General features: G+C 45.0%; 1 protein-coding gene across 9 annotated transcripts in view; it reads right to left on the bottom strand.

The window, feature by feature from the left end:
* Positions 1–19,690, bottom strand: part of PUM2 (pumilio RNA binding family member 2) — a 107,643-nt gene extending 87,953 nt beyond the window's left edge. For 4 of the 9 annotated variants that reach the window (XM_019481563.2, XM_019481575.2, XM_019481579.2 and 1 more), the window contains exon 1: positions 11,555–11,933. In XM_019481563.2, coding sequence (XP_019337108.1) covers positions 11,555–11,926 — 372 coding nt within the window. In that variant the 5' untranslated portion in view covers positions 11,927–11,933. The other 5 variants (XM_019481569.2, XM_059729353.1, XM_014601621.3 and 2 more) reach the window with 5 other exon arrangements.
* Positions 19,691–24,817: the final 5,127 nt, after the last annotated feature.

Here is a 24,817-nt window from a genome sequence, read left to right as displayed (position 1 = left end):
GTTGAAAGTAACTCAGACTACAAATGAGAGTCCGACACGATGGCTTTCTATGTGAAATTTCTAGGATTTCTTTGCGAATCATGTATAGGTAGGGTGACCATACATCCTAGTTTGGCCAGGACAGTCCCAGATTTCATAGCCTGTCCTGGCCAGTTAGTGAACATTCAAACAAAAATCATGGATTGGCATCACCCCGCCACACCCTCCTGAGCAGCAGCTGAAGGCAGGGGCAGACCCCTGTCCCCCTCCCAGCTGCTGGGGACCCATGTAGGGGGAGGGCGCTCTAGGCTCTACTTTGGGACTGTGGCCCCCACTACAACTAAAAAGTGTTGGGAAGGGGGGAGGGAAGAACAAGCTAGAGAGGGGAAGAGAAGGAAGGAGGGGCTAAAGAGAAAGAAGCTAGTGGAGGTTTGCAGAGGCAGTGAGGGGGGGAGTTTGGGGGAGCAGAGAAGGGATGGGGGGGAGGGAGGGAGGAGTGAGTGGGGGGCATGAGAGGCATAGGGAAGGAGCCAAAGGGGGAGGAAGCTGGTGGGGAGCAAGGGTGGGGGACTATAAAGGGGGTCTGTTGGAGGCTAGAGGCTGTCCAGGTTCAGCCTCTTGCAGACATGGTGGTCAAGCAGCTGCACAGGGCACAGTGCATGCACGTGCCGATACAGCAGCCTGGACAGTCCGAAGCAGCTGCACACAAATGCAGACACAGACATATAGAGACACACATGCTGCACTCATACTTCCCCCAGAACAGGTCAACTTTCTCTGCTCGGCAGCAGCCTCCAGATGAGCCCTCCTCCTCCTCCTGATCTCTCACCCAGCAGAGCCCCAGCTTCCTGCTTTCCTGGCCCCACTCACCCCATTTCCCTGCAGGCAGTCCCCACTCCCCTCACCTCCATCCTGGACAGCAGGGAGGCAGAGTGGCACAGTGCATATGACCATGTCCCGGATTCCTTAAAAATAATATGGTGACCCTATGTATAGGTGTCTGCACACCTAACAGTGTTAATATTGTGTCACACTTCACATCACTCTTAAGAGGATCTCATCGAACCTAGAATACCACAGCATCCTGACTGCTCTTTAGTTAGGTTGTTTGTTATAATTTAGTTTAAAAGTTATGGTAGTGTGCATTTTCTACTTTTATCCATCAAGGTAAACAAAAGTACTTCTGAAAAGTGTACTAGTTTAATTTAATAAGGTTCTTCCAAGGCCCTGAAAACAGCTGCAAAAGAAAGCAGACTGTTTAGTCTGAATAAGTCCTGACTACCAACAGGCTTAACCTTGGACATCTGGCCCAGCCCAACTATTATAATTTCTAAAACAACATAATTGTGATGCAGTTGTTTGGCCCTGGGGTGACAGAAAGGAGGTACGGGAGCTTAAGCCTCCCCCCCTTGCAGCTACATGGAGCGGGGGCAGGTTGCTGCTATGAAAGGTGTCACCCCCAAAAGCCAGGTTAACCCTTGCCTGGACTTATAAACACTGTAGATTTATAAGGCGAGTAAAGATCCAAAGGCTTAAATTCTGCAGTGGTTGAAGGGGCAGGGAAGCGTTAATCTGGCTCTTAGCAGCAACACCTGACCCCTCCTCTCAGCAGCAGCATCCTAGCCCCCCCCTTCCCTCCCCCACCCAACCTCTTGAGCATCCAGGCTCCAGTGATATACAGCAGCTGACTGGACCACTTGTGGTATGCATATGCCACAGGCTGACCATCCCTACTTTACATTATGCCCAGTTTCATCTTGTTTCAAACCAAGGAAGAAGAGAGAAACAGGAGTTAGATCTTGAATGAAAGGAAATCCAATTTACGTGCCACAACTGACAGGGCTGTGGCAGCAGAAGCAGTAGAAATAAGTAATAAGATAATGTATGACGTAGGTAGGTCCTAAGAGTTATTTAGGGCACAGTTACACTGCCTCTGTGATGGCTCATGAAGAAACCCTCCCCCAACCACTTCTGCTCCTACTGAGGCTTTGTGACTCCCTTGGAGCGTGCCCAAGTATGTGCCCAGAATCGCTAAGACAGCCTTGGATGTGCTCACTGGCATGTGCCCAAGGGCTCTCTTAATTGGCTACACTGCCTCATTTCTGGGTTTTGGCACACAGACCAGAGGCAAGTAAGTGGGGTATGCTACATGACAGTAATCTTGGATTAGAATGGAAGTGATGTAGAAAAGCCCATAGTTTTTAGGCACCAATCTCTAACCACCTTAACTCTGCTAGGAAACCAATGGGCAGTTACTGCAAATTAAGTACCAACATAATGAGCTCTATTTAACAAACAAGCTGTCACAAGCCATACCAGGTACAGTTTCCAAACTTAAAAACCAAACCAAAAATAATGCTACTACCCCCCCTCCACTACACACCAGACCAAACTTTGATTTCCTTTTTATATTAATTCTAAAAAGCAAGTTAAGCTGCTGTTGTTACCCCCCTAATTCCTCTCTCTCCATTCAAGAAGAAAGATAAGTTAAATGAAAAATATATTAAAACAAAAGTCCAGTCTTGACTGGGCTGTTCATTGTAGCTCCTTTTGAATGTGGATCTCGGACAGATGATTTCAGCATGAGACAGCAATGGCTTCTCAGACTTCACTGGGAAAGGGAACCAAAAAAATAGAATATTAAATTCAATCTTTTAGCATAATACCCAACAGGAAAATATATTTTAAAATTTTCTTAAATTTGCCTCCAGGTCTCATAATTTACCAAAACTTGGAAAACTCTAGAAGACTTGGATTAGGAAACTATTTTTTACTGCATGTGTTAGACAAAAAGATTTGCATACTATACAGACCTTTTCACACTAAAACCAGACCTCAAAAAATGTATTTTTCTTTACTGGAACAGAAACAAGGGAGCACAGAAGCAAACAGACCAGGGATGGGCAAAATATGGCCTGCGGACCAGAACCCAGGCCACTAGGCACTTTCATCCAGCCCACAGCACCCACCAACGAATTGTGCCCCACCCAGCCATTCCACGCACAAGGGTAAGAGTGAGGTGCCCAGGTATAGACCCCCGCAACATACCTTACTGCACTTCACTCCCACCCTCGTGGGCAGAAGGACCCGGACAGCATGCAGCTTCTGGGCAGGACTGCTACCGCTGCTGCCGCTACTGGGGACCTGCTTGACTTTCCCAGTGTCCCACTGGCTCCAGGAAGCAGGTAGGAAGTGGTGGGGGCAGGGCAAAGCTGCAGCTGGGCAGGAACACGGAGTGTGGGGTAGTGGCAGTGCAGAGCCCACACCCAGGGGGGCAGCAGCAGCATGAAGCTTGGGTGGGCAGTGTCTGGTGTGAAGGGGGGCAGGGGAAGGGTGTGGGGACCCAGCCACCACACTCTCCCCATGGCGCTCAGCCTAGCAGGCAGCAACAGTAGCAGCAGCAGGCGGGGGTGACGAGGGCGCCCGTGCCTGGCTCCAGCCAGTGCTGCACATCGCATGGAAGTATGCAGCCCCCACCAGGTCGTCTCTATTGTGGGTACTTTCAGCCATGTGTGCACTGCCCCCTCACACGCACAGCAGGGAAGGGAAGCCCCACGCACTAGAGCTGGCTGGGACAAAGGCAGCTGGCTCCAGCACGTGGGGCTTCGCTCCCCTGCCATGTAAGTACAAGGGCTGGAGGTGCACGGCGAGGAGCACCCAAAATAGAAACATGCTGGCGGGGGCTGCACTCCTCACCGCGATGCGTAGCAGCAGCTGGAGTCAGGAACAGGAGCCCTGAGCACCCCCCCTCCGCCTGCTGCTACACCATGGGCGGGCATGTGGGGGGATCCCCACACCCTTTCCACGCCCCCCCTCACACCACACCACCAACACTCTACCCCCACAAATACACAACCCCCCCCCAACATACCCTACAGCCCAACACACAGCCACCCCCCCACACAGATCCCCACACGCCACCACACACAGACCCCCACAATATACAACACTAAGAATATATTTATGAGTTGTTGTGCAATCACCTTCATATATAGTAAGCAAACAAATCATGACAAAAATTTTTGTCATAAAATTAAAATGTCATAGTAGGTGTTTGATTTTTAGCGTATGATTTGTTTTTTTCTGGTTCTAAGATGGCAACTTCCCCTTGCAAAATGAGTATTTCTAGGGAATAAGGGGAGAGACTTCAGGTGGTAAAGGTTAGGGTGTTATGGGGAGGGAATTCTGCTAAGATGGTGACCAGGGGGCAAGGCAACTGTCAAGGGACAGGGCTACCCATGCTCCTTGAAAGCTCAAACATTGTTAAGCATCCCTCCACCCGAAATAAGTGCCTGCCCCTGAAACAGGCAGCGACTTATAGTTGCCAAGGTGGCTGTCACTTCTGTGGCCCTGAAAGCAAAGTCCTTTCACTTTGAGCTGCCTGACTGCAAGTGAGCTGCTGCATGTAGCCTGTAGTATCTTGATGAGGCTTGTAGGGTATAAACACTTCATATTTACAGGAATGTGTATAGAAGTAGCAGCTTGTTACCGTCCTTGCAAACCTCTGGGGCCTGGCTTTGTTATGGTCTTGCCACACCAGGAAATTCCTGCTGCCTCACCCAGACTGTCTGTCTCCTGGAATGCCACACTACCTGGACATGTTAGGTGCCCAGGACTTACTCTGTCAGTTGGCCACAACTCTGGAAAAAAAAAACTCTCTACAGCTGCCTTCCAAAAACAAGGTGCATGTGGAATGTGAGAAAATATGGTAGTATCACACATTCTAGAGGATTAAGTTTTAAAGCACTAAAAAGAACTTCAACTCTTTCCCCCAAATATTGCCAAGACATTCCTAGGTACGATCTTCAAGCATTCTGCCGAAGTATCATCACACACGCACATGCCCCATTTCCACCTGATAACTGAATGCTAATGTCTTTTCATGGATACGAACAAAGAATGGATTACCACCCTATTTAGGAAAACAGTTTTATAACTATGATCTGAAGGAAGGTAAGAATATTTTGAATTTTATAGCATAAGAGTCATGGCAATCACACTATAGAAAACAGGTGTCAGTCACTAACACTGTAACAAAAAAAATCTCAATTCAGTTAATTATATGAAATGGAACTAACCAATGGCCAAGTCCTCCCTCCAAAGTACAGGAACTTCTTATAAGATTTGCTTGCTAATCATATTGTTTCAGAAGAAAGTTAAATGCCTGTGAAATCTTGTACGTCTTTCCCCAACCACAAATTTGGCCAGTCTGCTCAGATTATTATACTCCAACAAGAAAACCTTTAAGCATTAGGTATTATTTCAAAATTCAAATTATTGTCCAGAAAACTGTTTTAATTTGGTGCAGAAAAGTGTGCATTTGTTTACAACAAGGGTAGAAAACTCAAGCCAGGCCCTGAGCCAAGTCTAGACTGCAGGGACTCTTCCCAGGCTGGATCTGTGGGCCCAGCAGCAGGGCTGCATTTGGACAGCAGCACAGGGCCAGGTAACAGCAGAGATGTTTTTGGGCAGCAGTGTGGGTCTGAGGCCAGGTGGCAACATGGAGCTCTGGCCAGGCTTCAGTGCATAGCCAGAGAGAGGCATGTGGCAGCACGGAGCAGGGAGTGTGTATCAGCGCAAGGCTACATCTGGGAAGCTGTGTGGGCCTGGAGGCATGCAAAAGTGGAGGGGCTACGTTTGGGTGGCAGCGTGGAGTTGTGAGGCTGCCACTGATGACCATGTCCATCAGAGTCCAGGAATAGTCATTGTTGCTTTTTTCTCCTTTTCGTTTTCTTAAAATCTGACAATGCCTAGGCATTTTCCTGTCACAGCATAATTAAAACAGCTCCCTACGTAATCAAGTCTTTGATATGCTCTTGAAGTACAGGGACTGTGCAACAGATCTGCTAGCAGCTTCTCCACAACATAGGAGTAAGCTTTTCAGACAACTTAGCTAAATCCCCCAATTTCTCATTAAGTATTTGGCTGCTGTTCTCTGGACCTTGCCAAAAGGCTATAAATTTCAACTGAAGCAAAGTGCTCAAAATGAGACAAAATACTCCAGCTGGAACCTGGTTAACACCTTGCTTAAAACGCCACTATTCATAAGCATTCTTGTCTTGCTGTAATTGCACTATTTTCCTGGCATTCCTAACCTATAAGCACTGCTTTCTGCTGGACTTAGAGACTCCTGAAAACATGTCTTGAACTTCCACTGAAGCACTTCCCTCCCAAAAAGCCCACCTCAGCCTCTAAAGTAGCCTTACTTCCAGCAGTGGACACTGCTACTGCCTGAGTGCTGGGCACTGAATTCTCAGGTCCTACAAGGCTCCACAAGGTACAGACAGAACCAGCTTAAGTCAATGATGAACAAAAGTCATAACCTACTTACCCTAAGGAATTAAGGAAGGGATGATGCCACAGAGGATAGATGCCTTCCTCTAACAACTGAATCATCACCTGCAATTCTATAGACTTCTTCAGGACTGAAAGTCATACATTATCATAACAGAACAGACCACTACTCCAGGGTTAGAACAGACATTAGTCTTGTCCGACAGCCAACAGTGAACGTTTCAGCTAAGGTGCAAAAAACCCTATGATGGACAGTTGTATATTTAAGGAAGGGAAGCTGCTACCTAATTCTGTCAGTAGGGACAAGCTTATGCTCTGAAGAATGAGAGTTTGCATCTGTAAATTATTTCTGATCATATTTAGTGGTGGATGTTCTGCTGAATTATATTATGCTCTTGTTTCTAGCCATGCCTTGCGACAAACAACTGTGTGTTAAACATGCCTTTTCCTTGCATTTAAATGCACTGCCTTTCTAATTTATTGTCAGTCCCGTTGGCCCTAGTATTATATGAATAGGTGCTCTTACCCCCTTTTCTGCTTCATATTTGTTATTTTGTACAGCTTTGACTTCTTCTATCTTGACTAAGTAGTCCAATTGATCCTCAGATGGAAGCTTTTCCATGTATCCAGTAATTTGACAAGTATGCTTTCATCCTATAGCAGCTAGATATATCACCATATGAAGCAAACATAGCTGAACATAATTACAAACAAGAGAAGCTATCAATTTATATAAATGGCATGTTTTTGGTAATTTTACTCCCATATTTCTTTATATGCTGAGGCACTCATGCAGTAAATAGGTCAAAATTTGTTGCCAAAGTGATTCAGATCGTAATGATTTCACAGATTTGTCAACTACTTTCCATTTATCAATAAGGGTTTTCCTATGTGACACATGCTGACCATTCTCTCTAAAGTCCTTCACATCCATTTTTAGTCTTAGCTAACTGATTTGCAAGCTTTTCCACTTTGCTTTTGAAGACATTAAAATCAACTCTACTACGGAACTCTAGGACACCTATTTAATCTTAATCATATTAGATTATAACATAAATTACTCAAATTTTATTATAGGGCAACCAAGATCATTCAGATCTGGGTGGTCTCACTCTACTTCATTTGCTAACCCAGGATGAATAAAGGAGGAGTTGAGTTGTTCAGCTCTTTGTTGAAGCTTTTACTTCAAAGGGTACTGTTTCTCCACTCTGAGCTCATCAGTGGTCCTGCATAGCTCATAAGAAGCATCACCCTTTGAAATAAAAGCCACAGCAAACAGTTGGAGCACATCAGCAGTCCAAACGCACTGTTTATTTCAGCTCTGTATAACTCCTCCCACCCTTACTTCACAAACCCTGATCTTTGCACCAGGGTAAAGCAAGTTTCTCGCTCAGTGGGACACGTTCCACTGATGGGATACGAAGGTCCTGTAGGTGGGACTTCAACTCACTGCCCAATTGAAAAAATCAAAGTTGTTTGCACTTTAAATAGATGAACTAACAGGTATCTCGAACAATGCAATTTAGACAGGATTTGTTCAATATGTGGGGTTTTATTTTTATCATGGTGGGACCAGGGTTTTTTGACAAAATGGTCGGTGGGACGTAAGGTGTAAAAGGTTGAGAACTGCTGGAAGGAACATAAGTCAAAGTGTCCAGGTTCCACTGTATTTATTTTAACTCTCTTAGGCTGCTTCCATTCTGCCAACATTTCACTTTCTCCCATTTCCCCCAATAACTCCTGAGTCTCCTTAGCAATTTTCATGCTGAAAAAGGAAAATAGCCAGCATAAAGAATTTTTTTAGATGAGTCAAATAATTCTAATAAATTGAAGAGAAAAATAATCCTTTACAGAATTTATCTGTCCCAACTATCTCATGCCAATATGTGAATTTCTGATTTCAATTTTTAAACTATTTCAACTAGTTTTCATGATGCTAAAAGCCAAGTAGTTTGTAATTTCCAAGATTTCATCATGTACCTATTGACAGACAGAGAGAGAGAGAGACACACACAGAAAGAGACAGAGAGAGAGCCAAAATGTAGACCTGTGCAAATGGAAACGTGTGGCACTGAGGATCAGAGTGGTGGAAAACAATAGGTGTGAAGGTTGTGCGACACACATTTTCTAAGCCTATGCAAGAAACACAACATTATTCCCAGAGGACTGAACATCTACAATTCTTTGACTATGACACACAAATCCAAATACGCTTCACACCTACTGTCTTCCACTCCTCTGATCCTCACTGCCACACATCTGCATTGTCACAGACTTGCATTGTGGCTTCTATTCTACCCAGGAGAGCAAACAATTCACTAGAGGACTCTCCCTATGCCTGGAGAAGGGTGTTTGTGCCCGAAAACTTGCGAAGAACAATTTTTCCAACTATTTAGTTGGTCTAATAAAAGATATCACATCTACCCAAAGATGAATATGAGCCGTCAATGTGACCAAGTAATCAGTAAAGCTAACTGCACTCTAGCATGCATTAGCAGGTGCATCACAACCAGATACAGGGAGGTGATACTTCCCCCCTATGAGGCATTGGTCAGACCGCAGTTGGAGTATTGCATCCAGTTCTGGGCACCTCACTGCAAGAGAGATGTGAATAACCTTGAGAGGGTCCAGAGGAAGACCACTCGTATTGTTAGGGGCCTGCAGGTAAGTCCCTACGAGGAGAGACTGAGGGACCTGGATCTCTTCAGCCTCCACAAGAGAAGGATGAGAGGGGATCTTGTGGCTGTTTACAAATTCATTGGGGGGGGGGGGGGGGGGGCAGCAAGAAATAAGAGATGCTCTGTTTATTCCTTGGAATAACCAGGAACAACAACCACAAACTGACAGACAGCAAGATTTAGGTTGGACATCAGAAATAACTTTATGGTAAGGGTTGCCAGAATCTGGAACAGGCTTTCAAGGGAGGTGGTGCTCTCCCCTACCTTGGAGGTCTTTAAGAGGAGACTGAACAAGCACCTGGATGGGGTCATATGATCCCAGCGCTCTTTCCTGTCCAGGGCAGAGGGTCAGACTCGATGATCTACTGAAGTCCCTTCCAACTCTAACAAATATGAAACTATAAAACTTATTCAAACCTTGTTGGAACTTAAATTCTACCATTTGTATCTGTGTTATTCTCTTCCCTTCTTGCTTCTTTTCCCTTTTGTTTCTTTGTTTTGAAATATACACACATTCTATGACTCAATTAGGGATGATTTAAGTAATCTATGCTGAATACAAGGATTTCAATTTCTAATCTAGGCTCAGCATAACTGCAAGACCAATTCATTTTCTCCAGAAGTTCTGGGCCACTCCAGCAAGTTCTTAAATCAAGAACCTTTCTGACTACACTGTGCACTTCTCATTTGTTTACTGAGTGTAGTAAAATTTATTCTTCCTAGCATCACTTGCAATCCCTCTTTCTAAAGAAGTCAAAACGTATGAAACGTACGAAAAACCTTTCATATGCTGAATCAACATTCTTATTTCTTCTCTACCCTACGCATGTCAAACAAAATGCAACCTAGCCTAAAGTCCTTTCAACTTCTTTTTTATTTTAAATTTTCCACAGATCTAGTACTTCTATATTTGAGTACTTGACTTTTTGCAAAGAGATAGAAATTACTCGGGCATTTTATCTCCAGAGAACCCTAAATTGCTTGTTCTATGTGCACTGGGGCTGACAGAACATCCTGAAACTCTTACACCACACACAACAGAACTAGGGAAGTCTACTGATCTGGAGTTTCAAAGCAAGTTTTCATGTTTCTAAACTGCCAAAGAAGGGAACAGAAAGCAGTTATAAAAAAAAAAAAAAAAAGAGCTGAATATAGTGGAGACATTGCTCATAGTAATTAAGATCTGAAGAATACACTTTCCATGTAATTAAAGATGAATAGAAAAAATAAAGTAAGTTTCTCCTTTCCTGGGTTTTAATGATGCATACAACTGTTCAAGTAAGTCCTCTGTTCCTTGTGAATGTGTTTTTAAGTACATTAGGTACTTGACATTTACCTTCCTCTGTTCCTCAACACAGGAATATTCTGATAAACCTAAAGTAACTAGTATACTGGGATGTAATCTCTTTTGCAGCTCTTTCTAATTTTCACTGCAGGGAGAAGAGATGTGAACTGTTACTTATCAGTTATGTGTCTTTGAATAGTTTAAACCCCTTAAAACATCCTCCCTGCAAAATTGTAACAAAAATCTATCCAAGAACAACATCCAGCTGTTCATTATTTGATATCAATGCTAAGATGCCCCTGCAAGGCTTAACCTACAATTTATCGACTATCACATTTCTACAACGTAAAAAAGCAGGTAAGGGCAAAAGATTTTTAATTTTCCTCTGCAGCTTAATATTAGAAAAGGCAAAAGTTATAAAAATAAAAAAATGGAACAAATACAGAAAAATAAGAGTAATTAACAAAGAATGACAGAAAGCAGACTGGAAAAATAATGATGATAACAGATCTTTCAAGTTAGTGGGAAAAAGAATTTACATTTGCTTCCTGTATTTTACTACATTGCTTTGGAGTATTTTCTACAAGCATTTGGTTTGGTAAAGTATGCTAAATTGTTGATTAATCAAAGTCAGTGATATTATGCAGTTAGTGAGGAAAAGATTCTGCTCTCCAAAATGCAAAAATATATATATTTTTTTACCAAAGAAATAAGAAAGCTGCACAGGTTGACCTGTTAGAAGCTCACAATCTAAAATACCATGGTAAATAAACTATCTGCAAAAAGGAATAGGTAATACCCTACTGTACAGAGTCAAGTTTAAATAAGAGAAACCTCTGCAGTCTTTGTTAAATTCTACTACTTACTTGTTTAGCCTCAATAATACAAGTCTTATTTTTTACCTGCAAGTGTCCATGTAAGATTGTGTGCAAGATGCATCTTACTTCTCATTTTAAAGCCATTATATAGCTTGGTCTTTTATTAAACTAAAACAATCGTTTATCAACTAAGTTCAGATCTAGTAATCCAATCATTTGTAGTGCTCATAGGAAACACTAAATAGTTACTGAAATACATCATGTTCAAAAACGTATGGTTAGTTATTAACGTTTTAAAATTACCAATGCAATAACAGACGGGCATGTGGTCTAATGCAAATGCTTAAACAAAAGTAACATAATGGTTTAGATTCTGGAATAGCATATTCTATGAAGCTACGCTTGATACAGAAAGATTGGCTTAACTCACTTATTTTTCTGAAAGATATGGATTCAAGAGGAAACATGAGAAGTGTTTGAATGAAAAACAAACTACCTACCGAATGATCTACATGAATGCTATCCCTTGTGGGCCAGTGGTGTTTGATGAAATAGCCACTGAACTGCTGACCAGCCTGCCTCTGGAAAAAATATCCAACTGTGGCATCATCCTGAGACCGTCCACTGAGGGGTACCTGGACACTGGAAGCACCTGACTCTGCAGCTGCAGGGATGGTGTGAGGATTGTTTCCACCTGAATTGGGCCCTGCTGCTCCAGGACCTGGCCCTGCTGTTGCTTCAACTACTGTTCCAGCTGGGGCAACCCCTACTCCAACCCCACTGGATTCCTGACCAATGTTCGCATGCATCATTCCTCTGGTCTCCTGCCAGGCCACTTCATTCATGCCTAGGAAGACACAAGGAATGCTCATTCCACGCAGGAACCTAAAAAGAAAAAGTCTTGATAACATAAAAAGCTTTCCACAGGTCTTTAAAATATGTAGTTCTTATAATTAGGATTTCAAAAAAAATCCAAACTATATAAGAACAGTGCTTTCTGTTAAAGATGTTGGCATAGGCTTCTTTTTAATTAAGCAAAAATAGTAAGCCAAACTAAGCCATTAAAATAAATGTATAAATTACCACAAGATTCTACGAGACAATAAATTAATATGCTGTAATTCAGTATACAATTATCAGCTCCATATTTGTAGCTGAACTTGATTAATTTTAATTTTAGAATTTCGATTTCGTGACTTTTTACAGGATCAGCTAATGTACAAATTCCCTAAAAATTACACAAAGATGTTATGAATTGCATTTTTCACAGCCTACAAGTCCTTACACGAAGCAATAAAGCAAGCTAACTTCTGAATCTTGATGTCACTAATACATGAAAAAGTCAATGGGCCTTCTTACAGCCTTGCTGAACTGTGTGTAAAACTTTAATACAGTTTCTCAGTAATAAGAAATTCCACAACCAAAGAGGCTGTAAATTTTCATTAAAGATCACTAGATATCAAGATGACTAAAACACTGTGCCGATTGTTTCGTTAAATATTTCACTTTTGACTAGAAACAAGTATTACTGATGACCAAATACCAGATTAATAATGGACTTGCTTATATTTTACTGACCAGATCTTTTAAGCGGTAAAAATGATCTTTTCTACCACCTCCTGAGTGCTACATTTCTCCTCTGTCCATTTCCTCATCAGCAGGGATCCAGGCTTTCTATTTGCCACAAAAAACGCAGTAAAAAACAGATTTAACAGAAAAACCCGGATTTAAAGTAGAAAAACGTGGGAAACAGTAGGTTTCCCCTTGTAGGTTGGCACAGCAGAATTACAGCCTGCAAGGGGCTGAGGGGAGCAGGAGGAGGGAGGTCAAGCAGGGGGCGCCATGTATATGTGCACCTGTACAAGTGCAGATGGCTGCCAGGCAGCATGGAGAGCAGCTTCCTCAGGTAAGTCTGGTGCAGGGGTGAGGAGGAGGAATTGAGGCCCCCACAGTGAGGGAAGGAGAGAATTGGGCAGGGGCAGGGCCATGGGTAGGGCCAGGACCATGAGGCCGGAATGTGCAGTCACAGGGCCTGGGTGGTGAGTGGTGCAGAGTCACGGGCAGCTCATCTGAGGGGACAGGGCAGCTTGCTCCCCACCTCTGCACACTATCGGGGGGGGGGGGGGGGGGGGGGGGGGATGTGCCTCCCAAATTACAGGTGCACCAATACATTTGTTCCATATCTGATCGGCACCAACATAAGGAAAACTGACTGCAATGGCAATCGGCTTTTTTTGGCTGATGCGGCTGATAATACCACCAATAAATGCCCCATACATGCACACAGCCGGCCAGGAGCACAGGCCAGCAAGGTGGAGAGCAGCCCGGTCTGGCTGGTAAGTCCGCTGTTGGGGAAGGAGTGAGGGGGGCAGACTGAGGCCCCAGAGGTGACGGAGAGCATGGGGCTGGGTCAGGAGCTGCATAGCCAGAGCAGAGCCACGAGCAGCTCGATCTGCCCCTACCCAGGACCCTTCCCCTCGCCCCCTTCCCCCACAAAAGATCTACCAGCTGGATCCTGCTCTCCATGCTGCCTAGCTGCATATTGGAACCAGATCAGTATCAGCTGATATGGCTCATTAAAAAATTGGCCATCTGTATTGGCCCAAAAATTCTCTATTGGTGAACCCCTACCCCAGATTTGTGCCTGGGGTGGGGCAGGGCAGGCTGCCTACTGTGGGCTCTCCACCCTGCTGCGCTTCCCTTGGGGCCTCCACAGCCCAGTGGGCAAGACCCAGCACAGCAGGGCAGAGTGGGGCCAGGCAGGGAACCCTGATGCCACCACTGCTGGGAGCCCCTCACTGTCATGATGGCTGACGTGGCTAAACTGCGGGGTTGGGGCTTCCCACCCTGCTGCCGTCCCATGTGGGCCTCTGCAACCCAGCAGGCAGGACCTGGCACGGCACAGCAGAGCAGGCCCAGGCTCCAACGCCACAAGCCCTGCACTGCCATGGCGAGGTGCCCTCTGCACTGCCACCCTCGTTGCTGCTGGGCAGGCAAGGGGTGTCTCTTCATGGCAGTGAGGGGCTTTCAAGGTTCCCTGACCGACACCCAACCTGTGCACAAATCTGGGGGGCACACGCTCCCCATGTTCCACCCCACTCAAGTCCACAGCAGCGCATACAGTGGCAAGGAGCTGGCCCCTCCCCCACTCAAGTCCATAGCAGGCAGCCCATCCCCCCTGCCCCCCCAGGCTCTGCTCCAAGCGTGCTGCCCATGAGGGAAGGGAAGCCAGGCTCTGCATTCCACTCCCCCACAGAAAATGCTACCTCCCACAGGTGGCAGCCAGGGCTCAGGTGCTGCTGGGGGGGGCAGGGCTGTGGACCCAGGTCCCTGGCCCCGTAGCCCTGGCAGATGGGGCTGCAGGTAGGGAATGAGGAGCACCAGGAGGGCCAGGGGACTATGGGTGGGGAGTGAGCGGCAATGGCATGGGTGGGGCACCAGAATATCAGGGCTGCTCAGCACCACAAAGCAGTTGTAGGGGGAGGGGAAGGCAGCCACAGCTAGACCCCTGTACTGCTGAGCAAAAAGGGCAGGGAGAGCTCTGATTTTCCATGATAAAAAACCCAAAATCAAATGCCAAATTTGTAGGCATTGAGGCACTGCACTGGTATGCTTCCAAATTTCTTTAAAATTGTAAAAATATCAATAAAACATTGTGTTCAATCAATACCTATGTATATAGTGGTGTTTCATTTCAATCATGGAAAAACACGGATTTGGGGGGTTTTAATCAGAGAATTTGTGATTTTTAAACACAGAAAACAAGGATCCCTGTTCATCAGTCTTAAGCAGGAAGTGACATAAAACCCACTGAGACCAAGAGAAAGGTAAACATAAAATATCTTATATTGTTGTAATTCAGGGAACCTGCAAAAATGCCCAGCTATTTTCATTTTAGAATAACTTTCATACCTTCTGTAATCTGTACCAAGAAACTGTATCAAAATCTGAATGGCAAAAACTCATATGTGGAAAGATCTTCAATTAGAATGAATTTTCTAAATCTGAAAAATGGACAGAAGAAGGTTACGACTTATTTTTATCCCACTTAACATGCATATTTTATTTCCAGTGTTAATACCTCCTCTATCTCCAATCAGAAAAAGAGTTATGGAATGAGAACTTTGCTGTAACTTTAAACATTCTTGGTTCTGAATGCAATACATTAGACTCAAAACTACTTTGATGTAGCTTTGATTATACTAAAGCTGTTTACCTCCCTGCGGTAGCATGCTATTAACATGCCATGAATTCTGAAACTTCAGCGTTCAGGCTCCCCAGTCTGACAAAACCCTGAAGGCAATATTAAGAGGACTAAGATGTTTGCAATATAAACCACGAGAGATAACAATGCATTGTTACCAAAAATAATGAAATGTCTATAGGATGTATTTCATTTTTTAATGAACAGTCCCAAGATTCGTTGAAGTGGGTCTCTAGCATCTGCTGTAATGTAAACTGCAAAAAATGTCATGTAGTTGCATGCTACTGATCTACAAAACTAAGTACATATGCATAGAAGCCATACTTTCTTGAACTTCAAAATTAGTTTTTCTTTTCAAAATACTTGCAGGCTTTACTCCAGGTACACAGATGCATTATCCTTGGAGCAATTATGAATCCAAAGGCAAAAAAAACCCAGAAGTCGTAAGTACTTTGGAATACCAATTTTAAATTTTTGCCTAAAATTTAAGTTGCATTTTAAAAAATACTTCCTAAACAGGTATTTTCTATGCCTATCTTTCTTTCTCCAGTGCCCCTCCCAAGAGAGAAAACTCAAAGATTTTAAAGTAGCTTTAGACACAAAAAAATGATTCATAACTGAAACACTTACAAAGCCCATCAGTGCTGTAATCTGTATCTGTCCATTTCTCCAATATTTCAGTTGATTGGCTAAGTGAGAGGTAATTTGGTTGCATTAGAATTGATCAAATAATAAACATGCTTGGAAATGTTGGAGGAAATTATCAAAACTACAATAATTACCAGGACTAACTTATAAAGAAACAACATAGTATCATAACCACTTATTTAAAAAAAGAAAGCAAAACAAAACAAAAACTCTTGTGCACTACATTTTAAGATATTAAAATGAGCAGCTCAACATGTAGGTCACAAAATTTAGTTCTGAACTTATTCTTGCTCCCTATGTGGGAGTTTCATTTACTCCATTAAGAATTCACTTGTCCTACTGTAGCTGCATTTCAGAAATGTTTCTATTTCTTTCCTAGCCCACATTATGGTCACAGTAATTTTCACAGGTCCATTTCTCACAAAAAGACAAGTCCAGAACTGACACTTCAGAAGGACCTGCAGAATTAGTGACTAGATAAGCAAGCCTTATAGGTACTGCTACATATAAGACTAAGTTTTGCTTCACTTGCTAGATATCCAGCACTCCACTTTGGGAAGTATTGCCAGCATCTAAGAAACAAAGAGATCAGTTTCTGGTAAGGGGCTTGAACTTAAGACCTGAAAAACAGGACCTGAACATATTTAAAGAAATTTGAAATTGTTATGTGTACACATAAAGCATTAGCTATATAGTATTTCTAGTATATTATTGTGAAGTGCCTTGAAACATTATTATTAAAAGCACTATGACAAATGGAACGTGTTGTTACAGGAGAAAACAAGCCTTTCAATGAAGGACTTCTTGTCCCATTTCTGGCTAAGTGACGATGCTGGAACACTTGCATTGTATAGAATAAGCAAGACAACAATTATACTATGAGTGGAGAAACTTCTTGTTGGAAGAGGAAGCATTTTTCAATTAAATTTAATAATGATAATAAAAAAAAGAACACAAGGGGAAAGATGAGCTACTCTTGTGCCTATGAATGCAATACATAAAACATATCCATCACATACATTTGGAAAATTAACTTAAAAATGAATATTTGCTTTCCTGAAGAAAACATTAAGTAGTATGTTTCATGCAAAAACAGATACTGAAGGTTTCCTCACTCCCTTTCAAACCTCATTGGTAGCACTGAAGAAGAAAAATTATGCCCTTTTCATTTTAACTCCTACTAGGATGTACAAAATCCTGTATGCCAGAAGGCAGGCATCAACTTATGCCATCAGAAATAATTGAAGATGACCAATGAATACTTTGTTTGTACATCTAAAACTTGATCTCAACACTCTAGAAACCACTGGATAAAGAAAAGGCTTGAGTTCATAGGAGCAAGGATTTTGGAAAATTAGGTACATACATTCACTACCCACAAACTCTAATAAACTGCCTGCCTAACATTGCTCCCCCAAATGTCACCCAATAAACACATGTAAAGTTTACTTACTGGGTAATGGTCAGAAAATTTACGCACATAAAGGTGCATTAATCTGTACTGCAATTCTACAATAAATTTGGATTTTTCCATGAAAAAAATGCCATTTCTTTCTGCAATATACATTATTACCTCCAGCAGATTTTACTGCAGGTACCACTTCAGGCAAGTCAGTTACACTTCTGGTCAAGCCCCTCCACATTTCTGCACCATTGCAAATGTCATGAAGAACAATCTCTCATCCCAAAAGTTATAATGGCCTAGCCACCATTCTACTACCCTCGGAAGTAGCACGAAAAATCCTACCAATGATTAAAGTAACATGTTTGAGCATGCATGCATGCATGCGCACACACACACACACACACACACACACTATGCATCCAACAGACTACATAAGTCTGAGATAAATCTGCACTTACCAAGCACCTCATCACCTGCATACGCCCACTAGTTTAACTCCATTTACAACTTCAATCAGCTATCAGATGCTATGGTGGTTGTGGGTTTTACTAAAAACTTATACAACTAAATTACCTTTCTTCAACCACACTGCCAACAACAAACACACAACCCCTCTCCATAGCAGGGTAGTAATGGAAATCCTACATTTCTAAGAATACAAACAGATCTTGTACCTAAACCCCAAAATGCCAGAGGCAGGTAGACTTTTAAACATTCAAAATATTAAAATTAACAGTATTATATATGGAAAAAACTACTTTAGGTAGTACTCTTTAGTGATTTCATAAATGTACGTGCTTGTTTTCATTTTCCTCACCTTCCAAAGCCTATACAGTTCAACTCGTACAGCCAGATCTTACTTCACCTTTAGGTGGCTAAGTGTGATCCAATTCCACCTTCCTCAAGTCCCTGAAAAAGAGGCTAACATGGCTCATTTTGTAACATGCCATTATCTTAGGTTTAAGACTAAGTCACAAAAGGAACACGTAGGATCCAACCCTCCCTTAACTGCACTTAAGGGACTCAAATAGGGTGGAACAGGATCACACTCGCACACTGAACTGCACATCACAGCCTAACAGGCAGAACAGAATCTGGCCCCTAGTAACTAAAAGAATATTATTTTGAGAAAGAAAGGACCATTAATAAGAGACACACTAAACCAGTGGGGCTCAACCCCTGACCCCGCACACCAAGGCGGTGTGGTGTGCCAGCTTGACCCCACGCATCGCCTCAATGACACACATGGAACACGGCTCAGAGTGCCCACACGCACACACACAACCCGGGGACCACACGGCCTGCTCCACAGGGCTCCCCGCAGGCGCAGAAGCTGGTAGCGGGGCAAGGGTGGCAGACTTAAATTGTGGAAGCAATTAACCTGACCCCCGTTATCTTTCCTGCTTGGTGCAGGGGGCTGGACCCGCCAATCTTCCGAGGTTTACAATGTACAAACATCGCCCATTGCTCCCACACCACCAAATGTCCAGCCATGGCGGGGACGCACCACGGCTCTGCGGGCCACACTCGACCCGTGGGCTGCAAGCTGAGGCTGCCGCCACCCACCCACGTGGAAGAAACACTGCTCACATGCAAGGTAAAGAAAACAAACCCGGGTGGATGTTACTGCCACGGATTGGCAATAGGCGGGTGGGGACAGACCTTTTTTGGGGGAAGGGGGGGGGCCTGCTCCTTCCAAACACAGCCCCATCTCTGACCCCTCCCCCACCTGCTCTGCCTTCCGCTCCCTGCCACGTGCCGCACACCCGCGACACGACCACGCCGCGGGGGGCCGCCCCCGGCCGGTCGCCTTTCTTTCCGGGAACCCGGCACCGCCTGACGAAGCCCGATCCGGGACACGGCCGCCCCATCCAAACCACCCCCCCAACCCCTCACAGTGGAGGACAGGCACGATTTGGGGGTAAACCTCTTGGATTACACCAACGCAACCCGCTGGAAAAATGCTCAATTCCGCGGGGACCCCCGGGGGGGGGCCCAGCCCAAATGTGGGGGGAGGGGGGGGCAACCCCGCCATTGTCACGGCCGCGCTCGGCCCCGCCCCTTTAACCCCTTCCCCTCCCCGCGGCCACAAAGGGCCCGGCCCGAGACAAAGGGGGCTCCGCGCCCGCCCCCGCCCCGGCCTCGCGCTGCGGCCTACCCGCCCCCGCCCGCGGACTCACGGGCTGTCCGGCGGCGCCGCTGGCTGGGATGGAGCCGGACCGGGCCCAGGAACCCGCCGCCGCCCCCGCTCCGGCCTCCCCGCCCCCCCGCGCCGCCGCCAGAGACTCACAACAACATGGCGGGAGGGAGCGAGACACCCTCGCCGCGGCGGCCCTTCGCCCCGCCCCCCCGCCCGGACTGCGCAGGCGCCGCGGCGGGCTCTGGCGCGCGGGGCGGGGGGAGGGGCCCGCGGGGCGCTTCCGCCGCCGCGCGCGGAGGGGCGGGGCGACGCGAACCGTGCGTCATAGGGGCGGGGCTGGGCGTACGTCACTGTGGGGGGCGGGGTGTCGGCTCCTCCTCCTTTTCCAGTCCTTCCCCATCGCACGTGTGGGCGGAGGAGGTGACCTCTGCGCTTGGTCACTGGGCCGAGTCGTTTCGGGGAGGCTTGATTGTTGAAGTTGTATGGTTGGATCTTTTTAATATTCTTTGGGGGAATTGAATCAGTAGTCGAGTGTTACGATGCAGCTTCCTGGCGAACACTGCACTTCAAAAAAAAATAATTGTTGCAAAATTTTGCACCCTCCCCCACCCCAAAGTGTGGGGTGGTTGCCCGGTTATGTCCTCTTCAAGAGAAAAATCGAGGACATAAAGGCATCAGGTTTCGTATCAATAGAGGATGGAGGACAACTGGACTGTCCCCTATGATGGCCACCCTAGGCACGTCCCCCCTGAGTTTCCTCACAGCGCAGTGCCTGGCACGGGTCAGGCACGTTCAAGTGAATGGTCCTCAGCGTTTGGGGACGGGGACACGGGCCAAAGGCCCCCAGCGCTCGAGAGTTAGAAATAAAATAATTTTCTGGGGTTTTTTTCTAAAAACGCTCCTGGTGGAGGAGAAGCTGACAACTTGCAAAGGCTTTGGGAGCTCGGGAATAGGACATCACTTACGATGACATCAGTGCCCCCACACGGAAGTATGACATCACGTATAGCATCAGTGGCCACACAGGGAAATATGACATCACTTAGAGCATCAACGTGCCCACACAGGGAAATATAACATCACTTATGGTAGGGGTTGTCAACTGGGGGTACATGTACCCCTGGAGCTACTTGGGAAGGCCCCAGAGCGTACACGGCGGCGGCGTGGAGAAGCAAGGGTACTTGGGAAGCACGCAGCACACTGCTTCCCAAGTACCCCCGCTTCTGCTGCTGCCTGCCACCACCCAACTACCTTTCCTCCCCATCAACTAGCCTCTGGGGGACTGCCCCCCCGCTCGTCCAGGGGGTACAGTCCAGGACGGGTACCCACCAGAAGGGGTACACTCCTTAAAAAAGGTTGAAAACCCCTGACTTCTGGCATCAATGCACCCATGCTTGTTCCAGGGTGATCATCTGAAATACTGCTCTCAGGGTCCACTCCACAGGGAGAACAATGTGGAACCCTGGGGACCGTTTTCTGAGAATTGCTAGCAAATGTTAATGTAGGGAAATAATCGCCATGCCCCTCATGGACAAGTGGAAGGCCTGGCCATCTGGTGGGTGTATGTGAGAGGGAGAGGGTGTCTTGCTTCTCAAGGAGACCTTTTTATCGAATAGGGGACGCGGCCTTGAGAACATAAGGAGGTCTCTGCAGAACTTGAATTTTTAGCTCTGCTAGATTCATAACCGTGACCACGGTGATTCTGTTCTCTTTGTTTACTTAACTTAAGTTTTTTTCCCCCCACCCTAGCTTCTTTTTATTGATTTTTTTTTTTCATTTTCAGTGTACAAAGAAAAAAGTACATCAAAAGTACATTTATCTGCTGGGGCACATTAGAGACAAACAAACATTTTTTTTAAATGTATAAAATAATGCATTAACATAATAAGCAAGAGAAGTTAAAAGAAACCCACATAAAAACAGACTGCACCACCGGAGTTAAGTCTCTTCTTTAGTAGAATGGACGTAGTGGCTGAGCCAGTTTTTGACTGAGGTTTTAAAATTATATATAATGTGTGTGTGTGTAAATACATATTACGCACATTTTAAACAAAACATTCACTGTATTTGAGAGATGTAGAAGTTGCAGTGTATTCCTAGGATCATGCTGAAATTATAGTTTGAAAAGAAACTAAAAAACTCACATTATTTTAACAGGTCTTTAAGAAGTTTTGTTAGCAAATGATCTCTCTCAAAAGGTACAACACACGCAAGCTAGTTCAATCAATGAAGTCAAACCTTTAAACCAAAACCCTTAGAAAAGATTCAAAACGTTGATATTTATGACAGTGTTATGTTGTTCCATAAAGAAAGAGTAAACATTTATTTTCAGTCTGAAATGACTAATTTAAGATAAGATAAAATAAAAATGAACAAACAAAGCCTCCACAATGCAACTGTCTGAGGCAATTCTAGGAACAAAATGCCCCTGCATACAAGCAGAGTTCTTGGAAATGGATGCAGTGTGTAGGGAAAAATAAGAAAAAACAAACAACAAACTCATTTTCACAATATAAAGCCTAGTAAAAAATAGAAAAGTTCTGACCTCTTAAAAAAAAAGATTTTTAGACATAATGTACTGGCATCACATGCCAACACATCTAATCCTAACTGTTGAAAATGACGCCCCATTTCTGGTCTCATGACTACCTGTATATAGTCTCCGCAAGTGCCAAAGGGCTGTAAAGCCAGTTTAGCCAGCTGCTTGTGGAATTCCCCTCTTAAGGGGAAATAGCCAGCTGACAGTATTAAAGTGATGAATCTAGACCACTGCCCTCAGTTAAGAATGGCATGGGTAGGGGAAAAGTGGCATGTAGAACACATGCTAGCTATTCCCTGTTGTGGACTTATAGATAGGTTGGCACAAGTTACTGCATTTCTCCAGTTTTGAGAGGCGCTGAGCCATTTAATCACAGATGTACTGCACCTTTGAAAAACATGACTCATTCAGTTTCTTCCATTGTAAGATGATGGCGAAAAATGCTACTTTTCTAATATGCCAGGGTTAGTGAGGATTAGTTAGTACTTGGAGAATATTTTGAAGTGCCGTATCCCAGGAAGCATTAAGTATTTTTTAACCAGTATAAGCATTTTAAAATTATGTGACCTTTACTTGATGGATCCTTGGCACTGGAAGAGCTAGAAGACTTTTAAAAAGCATATAAGGAGCATGTAAATGCAAATTTGGATTGGGAAACAGGATTATGTGGGTACTACGTGATGAAAATAAAATAGGAATAATGATCACAAAATAGAAGCAGCATTTAAACTTTTGGCTCATATTACAGAAAATGCTGCTCTTGGTTTGTGCTGAAGGGGAACTCAAAAGTACTTATTTATAGTTTTAATTTAGTATTAATCCCAAATGGATTTTTAAAGAAGGTATTAATAATTGATAGCACTCTGCCAGGCACTCTTCAGAGATTTCTTATCAAGAACAGTCAACCTAGTTTTATCTATTTGTTCTTCCCTCTGTAAACAAGTATCATCAATAGGATACATTAATGAGGAAGGCTGATACAATGGTTAGGACATGAGAGTAAGACCCAAGAAAATTGGATTTAGTTTCCAACTCTACTTCCTGTGTGACCCTGGGCAAGGTGCCTAGGCAGGAATTGGGCATGTATTGTATATCCAAAGCTGCAAGCCTGACAATCCTTGTTCAATTGGTGCCTAAATTGGGAAGCCTCTAAATTTATAGAATCATAGAAAATGAGGGTTGGAAGGGACCTCAGTGGACCGTCTAGTCCAAACTAGAACGTAATCATCTTGTGGTCACTGCTGTCCAAGTTGCCATGCACTATAATACATTCCCCACCAATTCTTCTCTGTTTGTGAGCAGCAGGTCAAGAAGAGCATGGCTCCTAGTTGGCCACACAGGATGTTGTCCCCAACCCTCTCCAAAAACTTCCTGGATTGCCTGTGCACTGCTGTATTGACCTCCCAGCAGATGTCAGGGTGACTGAAGTCCACCATGAGAATCAGGCATGTGATCAGGAAACTTCCACTAGCTGTTTGAAGAAAGCCTCCTGGTCTGCTGGTCCATAGCAGATGCCCAGGATGACATCACCCTTGTCGCTGTCCCCTCTGACCCTAACCCAGAGACTTTCAACAGGCCCATCTCCTGTTTCATACGGGAGCTCTGAGCAATCATACAACTCTTTTACATAAAGCGCAACTCCTCCTCTTCTCCCCTGCCTGTCCTTCCTGAACAGTTCATACCCATCCATGACAGTGCTCCAGTCATGCGAGCTCCCACCATGTCTCTGTTATTCCAGTCACGTCATAGTTCTGTGATTGTGCAAACACTTCCAATTCTTCCTGCTTGTTTCCCAGGCTCCGTGCATTCGTGTACAGGTGCCTGAGGTAACTAGGCTATTGCTCTACTTTTTCAGGGACAATGAGAATGCCTCTCTTGCCCCCTCTTGCTTGTGCTTCTTCCAGGTCACCCATTTCCCCAAGGCTTTGGTCTCCACCTCCCTGCAACCCTAATTTAAAGCCCCCACAGACCCTGCCATTTGTCACCTTAAAATTCTCTGGGTGTTTGAAAGTTGTCTTTCTGCACATGTGTAGAAGCTACTCAGTTCTGACAGGGCTGTGTTGCTTGGCACTAGGCTCACACCTACCCTGAACTGGGATCCTCTACTCAAATCCCTTGAAAGACTTGATCCAGAAGGCAGTCTCAGGGCACACCTGACACACAAGCCAACTCCTTTTCTAAAAATATAAGAGAAGGAGGAAGGAAGTGTGGCAGGATGCACCTGCTGTTTTAAGAGCTGAAGCAGCCTGCAGAGCAGCCTGCAGGTGTGGGTCAGGGCTAATTGTGGAGTCAGCGGACCCAGAGGGTTTGGTAGCAGGTGGTGCTAGAGCTGAGTAAGGAGTGCTGCGCTTATGCAGGATATAAGCCCAGACCCTGAGAGCAGAGCTGGCAGTAACATCTTGGAGGCTGCAGGGTGAACATCTATGGAATATGATGATTGCACCCCAGCAGTGCCTGCACAGGGATAATGTCTGAAACTATCTGGAGGTTTGGGAAGGAACTATGGGGGTGGAGGAGGTTCCTGGGGACCAGTGTGTGGTCCAGAGCCCTGAGAGAGGGGCTGAGTGTCTTGGGGCCTATTGAGATGTCTGGATGAGCCCAAAGTGAGGCTGAGGATGAGAGATCTCTGGAGGGGCTTGAGAGGGTGGACCCACAGAGGAGAGAGTGCTGACAGCCGAAGGATTGTTCCTTGCAATTCCAAGTGGCCCATGTAGGGCCAGGGCCCAAGAGGGGTCAAAAGGCTGAAAGAAGCCACTGCAGAGCCAGGGGAGCCTGGAGAACTTAACTGGCCCAAGGCAGGGCCAGGGCCTAGGATAGCCTGAAGGTC

Source organism: Alligator mississippiensis, chromosome 1, assembly GCF_030867095.1.
Source record: "Alligator mississippiensis isolate rAllMis1 chromosome 1, rAllMis1, whole genome shotgun sequence".
NCBI lineage: Eukaryota > Metazoa > Chordata > Crocodylia > Alligatoridae > Alligator > Alligator mississippiensis.
Note: the sequence above shows the minus strand (reverse complement) of the source record. Positions and strands in the feature narration are given on the sequence as shown.